Raw genomic sequence first — 12130 nt, 5'->3', positions numbered from 1 at the left:
TTTAAAAAAAAAAAAAAAAAAAAAAAAAAAGAGAGTAATCAAGACTGTTCTATCGTATTTAAGCTATGAAGGGCATCACAAGGTGAAGAATTAAAAAAAAAGTGATAGGATCAATGCACTGGGGGTTCCAGTACAACCAGCTAGACAGAAAAGAACTATAATAAAATAACTATAATCAGACAATGAGATAGATACACAGTGGAGTTAATATCTAAGACTTTATATAATCCATATTTTTTCTTTCTCAGAACTCTTCAAAAGCAATGTTAAGCAAGTCTTTCTTATATTTTAGCTTAAAAGATTTTCTTACCTCTGAGGAGGAAGGTCGGCGTGGACTGAGGGACATATTCACCAGTGTCTGAATGGGGTAATTATCAGTTGGAATTTTGTGCGGTTTTTATCTTTCTTCATTTAAGTAGTATTTATAAAGGTTGAAACAGATTTTTGACTTAGATAGCATTCCACTCATTTCTGGTCTCTGATTCATTCAAAAAGTGAAAAGAAAAACACAAAAGGCTTTAAAATAGATCAAAAATGAAAACTTAGGAATGTATACTCTCTAATTATAGTAATTAAAAAAGACATATTGCTAGTAAGGTAGGACTGGTAATGCAATGAAATGAACATATATCCTATACAACTAAATAGAGTGCTAAGTTATATTATGATAGACTTGTGATCAGGGCATATTTAACTATTCTAAACAATTCATTTTCTCCAGTTTGAAAATTAAAGTTAAATATATATGGTATTTTACATAAAACAGAACTATGTTTCTGGAAGTGGAAAGACTAAATTTGTACAAATGGCTACAGAATGATGAAGACCATTTTACCACATGTATTTCTTCCTAGGCTTGGATACCTCAATAATAAATGTGAACGATTATTCCAGATGAAAATGCCAGTCTTTAAGTATTTTAAGCTATGTTTGTGTGTTGTTTCCTGTATTTTTCTCTGAGGATTTAGAACAGGTTACAAAAATACACAGTAAAATTTAAATTATATAAATATATAATAAAAAAAATAAGGTAGCAGAATTACTGTAAAAAAGAATTATCAAAGTTGGACAATCTTTAAGGATGCAAAAAGATACCAATACCAGAAGTCTTTCCAAGATTCCAAAGCATTGCTTCATCTTGATTTATATTAAATTAGTGAGTAAATCAAATAAAAAGTAAAATTTCTGTGATTTGGTACTGATTACAGCTTTATGAAATCATACCAGAGATCACTACTAGTTTTAATGGTATCAAAATTTGAAAATTATACCCTGAGACAAAACATCTTTTATTTTTATTTATTTTTTAATTTTTTTTGAGAGACATAGTACGCACAGATGGGGAAGGACAGGAAGAGAAGGAGAGAGAGAATCTTAAGTAGGCTACACCACTCAGCACAGAGCCTGACATGGGGCTCAACCTCACAACCCTGAAGTCATGATCTGAGCCAAAAGCAAGAGTCAGACACTTAACTGACTGAGCCACCCAGGCACCCCATACATCTTTTAAAACAAGTTAGTTTCATATATTGCTTCCTATGTAAATTTCTTACCGTAATTAAAACTTAAAATGTGATTTATCATTTTAACCACCTCAAACACTAAATTACATCAGTATTTTTTTTAAAAAACATTTAGATATTTCCATAACTATCCAAAGGCTCTTTCTGCCATTGTACTAGTATTAGCCTATATTATGAACCTAAACAAAACACAACTCAGATACATACATGGTAACTTCCTTATTACATAAGAATTAGTTGCAATAACCTTTAAGAACTACAGTATATGGGCATGCAAATTGGTACTGGTGTGAAAATTGGGAGGCTGGGATTGTTAATTTCTGCAGATACATTAAAAATTTGACATTTTCATTTACAACAAATTTTTAACTAAGCAAACTTAAGACATCAACCAAGCCCTGCTTTAATACTGTCCCCAGGTAAACTGCCCCACTACATTATCCCTTCTAAAGGGAAAAAAGCAGCCACGTTTTGATTTACAACTCCCGTTGTCATTTATGACTGGATCAATGCTGAAGACCAAGCCCTAGCTGGCCAGAGACAAATGGCATGGCATCAAAAGATGAGCCCTTAGGAATTAGAACTGGGAGATGAACTCAGGATTCAATATCTCAAAAACAGATTATCACAGTCAATTATGGTTTTGAGAAGGAGTAAGTGCTAGTAGATATATCACTTATCTGCCAGTTTTGATCTATCTGATCTATACTTTAGAGAACCACCTATTATGCTTTATCACCATGTTTTCAAAATGATTTTGGCAGTGAGTAGCAGAACTGGAAAACTGAGCTTAAAAATTTCTGATTCTCAATGACCTGGTGCTGAGAACCCAGCGAACTGCCAGTCCATGCCTACTTCAGCACTAGCCACCCCAATGGGTGGCCCTGATGCAGAGAGCTACAAAACTCCCAGTTTGTATCTCACTCCAGCTACAGGCAGCCAGCCAAAGTCACTAGGCACATGCAGTCTACACAGGGAAGGTTCCTACACAACACCATTCCTTTAAGGTTGGGTGAGGTTGCTGTTTCACCTAATTCATAAAAACAAACACAGAAATTGAAATAAAATGAGGAGACAGAAGAATGTGGTCTAAATGAAAGGAATATTTGTCTAAATGAAGACAAAACCAGAAAAAGAACTAAATGAAATGAAGATAAGCAGTCTATTTGATAAAGAGTTCAAGGTAATGGTCATAAAGATGCTCACCAGACCACAGAGACGAGTGGCTAAACCCAATGAGAGTTTCAAGAAAGAGATAGAGATATAAGAAAAAAACCAACCACAGTTGAAGAATACAATAAATGAAATGAAAAATATACTAGACAGAAACAAAAGCAGATTAAGGGATTCAGAAGAACGGATCAGTAATTGGGAAAACACTGGAGGACCAGTAATGAAAAATACCCAAACTGAACAGCAAAATAGAAAAGAATTTTTAAAAATGAGGAAATCTTAAGGGAACTCTGAGACAATATCAGACATACTAACATTTCCATTGTAGAAGTCCCAGAAGGAGAAGAAAAATAGAAAGGGGCGGAAAACTTATTTGAATAAGTAATAGCTGAAAACTTCCTCAACCTGGGTAAGGAAACAGACATCTAGGTGCAGGAAGCACAGAGAGAACCCCAAATAAGATAAACACAAAAAGGTCCACACCAAGCCTCATAATAGCTAAAATGTCAAAAACTAAAGATTAAGAGAGAATTTCAAAAGTAACCAGAGAAAAACAAGTAGTTACACACATGGAAACCCCATAAGGCTATCTATCACCTGATTTTTTAGCAGAAACTTTGCATGCCAGAAGACAATGGCATAATATAGTCAAAGTACTGAAAGGGAAAAAAACTACAACCAAGAACACTGTACCTAGCAAGGTTATCATTCACAACTGAAGGAAAGATAGAGTCTCCTAGACAAACAAGAGTTAAAGGAGTTCATAACCACCAACCTGGCCTTACAAGAAAAGTGAAAGGGACTTTTTAAAATGGAACAGGCCAGAACTAGAAGAAAATTATGAAAGGAAATCATTTCACTGGTAAAAGCAAACATATAGTAAACATAATTGATCGTTCACTCACAAAGCTAGTATGAAGGTTAAACAACAAAAGTAGTAAAACTATATCTAAAAAAGTAGTTAAGAAATTCACAAAATAAAAAGATCTAAAATATGATATCATATAAAATGTGAAAGGGTAAAGAGTAAAAATATAATGCTTTTAGAATTTATTCAAACTTAAGCAGCCATCAATTTGTTATAGATAATCCTATATTTAGGATGATAACCATAAACCAAAAACCTGTAACAGATACCCAGATATGAAGACAAAGGGTAACATTAAAGAAAGTCATCAATCATAAGGGAAGAGAGCAAGAAAAGAAGAAAGGAATAGAGAGGAACAATAGAGACAACCAGAAAACAACAAAATTGCAGTAAGTATATACCTATTAATAATTACTTTAAATGTAAATGGACTAAATGCTCCAAACCAAAGACATAGGATGACTGAATGGATTTTAAAAAAAAAAAAAGAAAGAAAAAGAAAAAGACCTATCTATATGCTGCCTACAGGAAACTCACTTAAGACCTAAAGACATAAACAGATTAAAAAGTAAAGGAATAGAAAAAGTTATTCATGTACATTCTCAATGGGGAAAAGTTGAGAGCCTTTCCTTTAAGATCAGGAACACAACAAGAATGCCCACTCTCACCATTATTATGCAACATAGTACTAGAAGTCCTAGCAACAGCAATCAGACAACAACAAAAAAATAAAACCTATTCAAATTGGCAAAGAAGAAGTCAAACTCTCTCTCTTCGCAGATGACATGATACTTTATGTGGAAAACCCAAAAGACACCAACCCCAAATTACTAGAACTCATACAATAATTCAGTAACGTGGCAGGATATAAAATCAATGCACAGAAATCAGTTGCATTTCTACACACTAACAATGAGACTGAAGAAAAAGAAATTAGGGAATTGATTCCATTTACAATAGCACCAAAAACCGTAAGATATCTCGGAATAAACTTAACCAGAGAGGTAAAGGATCTATACTCTAGACACTACAGAACACTGATGAAACACATTGAAGAAGACACAAAAAGATGGAAAAACATTCCATGCTCATGGATTGCAAGAATAAACATTGTTAAAATGTCTATGTTACCCAGAGTTATCTACACTTTCAACGCTATCCCGATCAAAATTCCAATGACATTCTTCAAAGTCCTAGAACAAACAATCCTAAAATTTGTGTAGAACCAGAAAAGACCCCAAATCTCCAAGGAAATGTTGAAAAAGAAAAACAAAGCTGGAGGCATCACGTTGCCTGATTTCAAGCTATACTACAAAGCTGTGATCACCAAGACAGCATGGTACTGGCACAAAAACAGACACATAGACCAATGGAACAGAATAGAGACTCCAGAAATGGACCCTCAACTCTATGGTCAACTAATCTTTGAGAAAGCAGTAAAAAAACATCCAGTGGAAAAAAGACAGTGTCTTCAATAAATGGTGCTGGGAAAATTGGACAGCTATATACAGAAGAATGACTCTTGACCACTCTCTCACACCATACACAAAGATAAACTCCAAATGGATGAAAGACCTCAATGTGAGACAGGAATCCATCAAAATCATAGAGGAAAATACAGGCTGCAATCTCTTCGACATTGGCCACAGCAACTTCTTTCATGACACATCTCCAAAGGCAAGGGAAACAAAAGCAAAAATGAACTTTTGGGACTTCATCAAGATAAAAAGCTTCTACACAGCAAGGGAAACAGTCAACAAAACAAAGAGGCAACCCACGGAATGGGAGAAGAGATGTGTAAACGACACTACAGATAAAAGGCTGGTATCCAAGATCTATAAAGAACTTCTCAAACTCAGTACCCAAGAAACAAATAATCAAATTAAAAAAACGGGCAGAAGATATGAACACTTTTCCAATGAAGACATACGAATGGCTAACAGACACATGAAAAAATGTTCAACACCATTAACACCAGGGAAATTCAAATCAAAAACCACATTAAGATACCACCTTACACCAGTCAGAATGGCAAAAAATGACAAGGCAAGAAACAACAAATGTTGGAGAGGATGTGGAGAAAAGGGGACCCTCTTGTACTGTTGGTGGGAATGCAGGTTGGTACAGCCACTCTGGAAAACAGTGTGGAGGTTCCTTAAAAATTAAAAATAGAGCTACCCTATGACCAAGCAATTGCACTACTGGGTATTTACCCCAAAGATACAGATGTAGTAAAAAGAAGGGCCATATGTACCCTAGTGTTCATAGCAGCATTGTCCACAATAGCCAAACTGTGGAAGGAGCCGAGATGCCCTTCAACAGATGAATGGATAAAGAAGATGTGGTCCATATATACAATGGAATATTACTCAGTCATCAGAAAGAATGATTACCCAACATTTGCATCAACATGGACGGGACTGGAGGAGCTTATGCTAAGTGAAATAAGTCAAGCAGAGAAAGACAACTATCATATGGTTTCACTCATTTGTGGAACATAAGGAATAACAGGGAGATAGTTAGGAGAAGGAAGGGGAAAATGAAGGGGGGGGTAAACAGAGGGAGAAATGAACCACGAGAGACTATGGACTCCAGGAAACAAACTGAGGGTTTTAGAGGGGAGGGGGGAGGGGGCATGGGCTAGCCCGGTGAAGGGTATTAAGGAGGGCAGGTATTGCATGGAGCACTGGGTGTTATATGCAAACAATGAATTATGGAACTCTACATCAAAAATTAATGATGTACTGTATGGTGACTAACATATCATAATAATAATAAAAAAAGATATTCATGTAAATGGAAATTTAAAAAAAGAAAAAAGAACTGGGGTAGTAATACTTGTATCAGACAAAATAGACTTTAAACAAAGATTGTAACAAGAGACAAAGAAGAGCATTATATAATGATAAAGTGATCAATCCAAGAAAAGGATATAACAACTGTAAATATTTGTGTACCTAATATAGGAGCACCTAAATACATAAAACAAATATGAACAGACATGAAGGGAGAAATTGACAGTAATACGATTAATAGTAGGGGACTTTAACATCACACTTAAATCAATGGACAGATCATCCAGACAGAAAATCAACAAGGAAACTGGCTTTGAATGACATTATACCAGATGAACTTAGATATACAGAACACTCCATCCAAAAACAACAGAATATACATTCTTTTCAAGTGCGCATGGAACATTCTCTAGGACTGGTCATGTTAGGCCACAAAACAAGTTTCAATAAATTTAAGAAGACTGAAATAAAGTCAAGCATCTTTTCTGATCACAACAATATGAAACTAGAAATCAATTACAAAAATAAAAATAAAAAAACTGGAAAAATACAATCATGTGGAGATTTGAAAACATGTTACTAAACAACCAGTAAGTCAATAAAGAAATCAAATAGGAAATCAAAAAACCAGGAGACAAATGAAAATGGAAACACAATGGCTCAAATTCTTTGGGATTCATCAAAAGCAGTTCTAAGAGGGAAGTTTATAGTGATACAGGACTACCACAAGAAACAACAAAAATCTCAAATAAACACTTTAATCCTATACCTAAAGGAACTAGGGAAGAAAGGAAATCAAATCAGAGTGGAATTAAGTGAAATAGAGGCTAAAAAAAAAAATCAGTGAAACTAAGAGTGGGTCTTTGAAAAGATAAATAAAATTAATAAACCATTAGCTAGATTCATCAAGAAAAGAAGGGAGGATTTAATAATATCAGAAATGAAAGAGAAGTAATAAGCTTTATCACAGAAATACAAAGGATTATAAAAGACTACTATGAGAAATTATACTCCAACAAATTGGACAACCTAGGAGAAATAAATTCATAGGAACATACAATATGCCAAGACTGGATTAAAAAGAAAGAAAAAATCTGAATAGACTGATGACTAGTAACAAAATTCAATCAGTAATCAAAACGGCCCTAACAAACAAAAGTCAGGACACCAGGTGGATTCACAGGTGAATTTATCAAACATTTAAAAAAGAGTTAATACCCACTCTTCTCAAACTTTTTAAAAAACAGAAGAGGAAGGAAAACTTCCAAATTCATTCTACCAGGCCAGCATTACCCTGATACTAAAGCCAGACAAAGACAATACAAAAAAAAGAAAACCACAGTCCTATATCGCTGATACAAATAGGTGCAAAAATCTTCTATAAGATGTTAGCAAATGAACATCCACATTAAAAAAAATCATTTGCCACGATCAAGTAGGATTTATTCTAGGGATACAAGAATGGTCCAATATTCACAAATCAATCAACATAATAAGTCACATTAATGAGAAAGTATAAAAACCATATGATCATTTTGATAGATGCAGAAAAAGCATCATGATAAAAACTCTCAACATGATAGGCTTAGAGAGAACAACCGCAACATAATAAGGCCATATATGAAAAAGGCACAGCTAATATCATACTCAATGGTGAAAAACTGAGAGCTTTTCCTCTAAGCTCAATAACAAGACAAAGATGCCCACTTTCATTGCTTTTATTCAACATAGCACTGGAAGTCCAGTCTGTAGCAATCAGACAAGAAAAGAAATAAAATGCACCCAAATTGGTAAGGAAGAACTTAAACTGTCACTATATATACAGATGACATGATTATATATATTATACATAAAAAACCTTAAAGACTCCACTAAAAAACTGCTAGAACTGATAAATGAATTCAGTAAAGATACAGGATACAAAATTAATAAACAGAAATCTGTTGTGTTCCTATACACTAATAATGAAGTAGCAGAAAGAGAATTTAACAGTTCTATTCACAATTGCACCAAAAAGAATAAAATACCTAGAAATAAGGTTAACCAGGAGGTGAAAGACCTGTACTCTGTAAACTATATAACACTGATGAAAGACATTGAAGACAACACAAAGGGAAAGATATTGCATGCTCACAGAAGATTTATTATTAAAATGTCCATATTACCCACCCAAAGTAATCTACAAATTCAGTGCATTCCCTATTAAAACACCAACAGCATTTTTCACAAAACTAGAACAAATAATATTAACATTTGTATGGAACCACTAAAGACCTGAAATAGCCAAAGCAATCTTGAGAGAAAAGAACAAAGCTGGAGCTATCACAACCCCAGATTTCCAGATACACTGCAAAGCTGTAGTAATCAAAACAGTATGTAACTGACAGAAAAAGAGACACATAGATCAATGAAACAGAGAGCACAAAAATAAAGCCATGCTTACATGGTAAATTAATCAACAAAGAAGGCAAGAATATACAATGGGGAAAAAGATAGTCTCTTCAACAAATGGTGCTGGGAAAATGGGACAGTTACAAGAAAAAAAAAAAAAAAGAAAGAAAGAAACTGTACCACTATCTCAACCCATACACAAAAATAAACTCAAAATGGATTAAAGACCTACATATGAGACCTGAAGAAAACACAGTCATCTCTCTGACATCAGCAACGTTTTTCTAGATATGTCTCTTCAAGCAAGGAAAATAAAAGAAAAAATAAACTATTAGGACTACATCAAAATAAAAACTTTTGCACACTGTAGGAAACCATCAACAAAATGAAAAAAAAACCTACTAATGACAAATGTGGTAAGAGGCTAATATGCAAAATATATGAAGAACTTACACAATCTACATCAAAATCACAAATAATCCCCTAAAAAACAGGCAGGGGAGCTGAACAGACATTTTTCCAAAGAAGGCATATAAATGGCAACAGACTCAAGAAAAGATGCTCAACATCACTAATCATCAGGGAAATGCAAATCAAAACCACGATGAGATATCACTTTACACATCTAAGAATGATGAGAATCAAAAAGACATGAAACAACAACTGTTGGTGAGGATGTGGAGAAAAAGAACCCCCATGCGCTGTTGGTGGTAATGCAAGTTGGTGCTGCCACTGTGGAAAACTATGCAGGTTCCTCAAAAATTAAAAATAGAAACACTATATGATCCAGTAATTCCACTACTAGGTATTTACCCAAAGAAAGCAAAAACATTGATTCAAAAAACATATGCACCCCTATGTTTACTGCAGTATTTATAATAACCAAGATATGGAAGCAACCCAAGAGTCCACTGATAGATGAATGAAGAAGATGTGGTGCATATACACATAATGGAATATAACTCAGCCATAAAGAATGAGATCTTGCCCTTTGCAACAATATGGATGGAACTAGAGGGTATTATGCTAAGTGAAATAAGTCAGACACAGAAAGACAAACACCATATGATTTCACTTACATGTGGAATCTAAAAAACAAACGAATGAACAAAAAATCAGATGCTTAGGGGCGCCTGGGTGGCACAGCGGTTAAGCGCCTGCCTTCGGCTCAGGGTGTGATCCCGGCATTGTGGGATCGAGCCCCACATCAGGCTCTTCTGCCATGAGCCTGCTTCTTCCTCTCCCACTCCCCCTGCTTATGTTCCCTCTCTCGCTGGCTGTCTCTATCTCTGTTGAATAAATAAATAAAATCTTTAAAAAAAAAAAATCAGATGCTTAAATACAAAGAACTGATGGTTACCAGAGGACCATAGGGAGATGAGTGAAATAAAGGGGATTAAAAAGTACAAACTTCCAGTGATAAAATAAGTCATGGATAAAAGAAGAACAGCATGAAAAGTACAGTCAATAATATTGTGATAACATTGTTTGGTTATAAATGGTGAGTACACTTATTGTGGTGAGCACTGAATAATATATGAAACTGTTGAATCACTGCTATTCACCTGAAACTAATATTGTATGTTAATTATACTTCAGTAACAAAAAACAATCTGATATAAAAAATGGGAAGAGGAGAGGTGCCTGGGTGGCTCAGTAAGTTAACCATCCAACTCTTGATTTCAGCTCAGTTCATGATTTCAGGGTCCTGAGACTAAGCCCCGTTCGTCGTTGGACATGAAGTCTGCTTAAGACTCTCTCCCTCTGCTTACATTTTCTCTTTCTCAAAATAAATAAATAAAATCTTAAAATGCGCAGAGGACACGAACAGGAATTTTTCCAAAGAAGACGCACAGATGGCCAACAGACATATGAAAAGATGCTCAACATCACTACTCATTAGGGAAATCAAAACAAGGAGATTATCACTTCACACCTCTCAGAATGGCTAGTCTCAGAAAGACAAGAAATAACAAGTGTTGGCAAGGATGTGGAGAAAAAGGAATTCTCATGCACTGTTGGTGGGAATATAAACTGGTGCAGCCACTGTGGAAAACAGTATGCAGTTTCTTCAAAAATTAAAAATAGAAATACCATAAAAAAATAGAAATACCTACCATCTAGTAATTCTACTACTTGATATTACCCAAAGAAAACAAAAACACTAATTTGAAAAGATATATGCACCCCTATGGGTTTTTTTTTTAAGATTTTATTTATGTGAGAGAGAGCACGCGTGAGTGTGACCATGAAGAGGGGGAAGGGCAGAGGAAGGAGGAGAAACGGGCTCCCCGGGAGTCTGATGTGGGGCTCCATCCCAGGACCCTAAGATCCTGAGCTGAAGGCAGACTGTTAATCAACTGAGCCACCCAGGCGCCCCCTATTCACCCCTATGTTTATTGCAGCATTATTTACAATAGCCAAAGTACGGAAGCCACCTAAGTGTCCACCAATAGATGAGTGTATAAAGAATATATAGAATATCAATCATGGAATGGATGGAATCAGATGGAATATTACTCAGTCGTGAAAAATAATGAGGTCTTGCCCTTTTCAACATGGATGGACCTAGAGGATGTTATGCTAGGTGAAATAAACCAGAGAAGGACAAATACAATATGATTTCACTTATATGTGAAATCTAAAAAACAAAGGAACAAACAAAACCAGAAATAGACCCATAGTTTTAGAGAATGAACTTTTGGTGGCCAGAGGGAAGCAAGTTGGGAGGATAGGTACAATGGGTGAAGGGGAGTGGGAGGTTCAAGTTTTCATTTACGGACTAAGTCTCCGAGGAAAGGTACAGCATGGAATATAGTCAATGGTACTGTAATAGCATTGTATGATGACAGATGATAGCTATACTTGTGAGCACAGCATAATGGATAGAGTTGTCAGTTAAAAACAAAATTCTGGGAAGCTTTATTATTTCATTATGAAATGAGGAAACAGGGACACCTTGATGGCTCAGTTAAGTGTTTGCCTTCAGCTCAGGTCATGATCCCAGGGTCCTGGGATGGAGCCCCACATCCGGCTCCTTGCTCATCAGGGAGCCTGATTCTCCCTCTTGCTCTGCCTGCTGCTCCCCCATCTGTGCTCTTTCTCTGTCAAATAAATAAATAAATTGGGAAAAAAATGAGGAAACAGAGGCTCAGCGAGGTTAAAGGGGCTTGCCTAGGAATACCAAGTGGTACTGCCAGAATTTACACCTTGGTTTATAACCCTAGTCATTATATCTGTCGTATGAATTAAGTAATATAGTAATATACTAAAGCACATTGTAAAATGATTTTTGTAAAATGACTTAAACTGTTTAGTAAAGAAATTAGGTTTTATTTGTCAATTAGGGCAAATTATGTGTGGATTTTCTCACCATACAA

The 12130-nt window shown here is 35.3% G+C and overlaps 1 protein-coding gene across 1 annotated transcript in view; it reads right to left on the bottom strand.

Moving 5' to 3' along the window:
- The window catches only part of SPATA1 (spermatogenesis associated 1), a 49228-nt gene that overhangs the window by 36089 nt on the left and 1009 nt on the right, over positions 1-12130 (bottom strand). The window contains 1 exon segment of the mRNA XM_034653793.1: positions 311-478. Coding sequence (XP_034509684.1) covers positions 311-346 — 36 coding nt within the window. The 5' untranslated portion in view covers positions 347-478.

Source organism: Ailuropoda melanoleuca, chromosome 2 (genome assembly GCF_002007445.2).
Source record: "Ailuropoda melanoleuca isolate Jingjing chromosome 2, ASM200744v2, whole genome shotgun sequence".
Taxonomy (NCBI): domain Eukaryota; kingdom Metazoa; phylum Chordata; class Mammalia; order Carnivora; family Ursidae; genus Ailuropoda; species Ailuropoda melanoleuca.
Note: the sequence above shows the minus strand (reverse complement) of the source record. Positions and strands in the feature narration are given on the sequence as shown.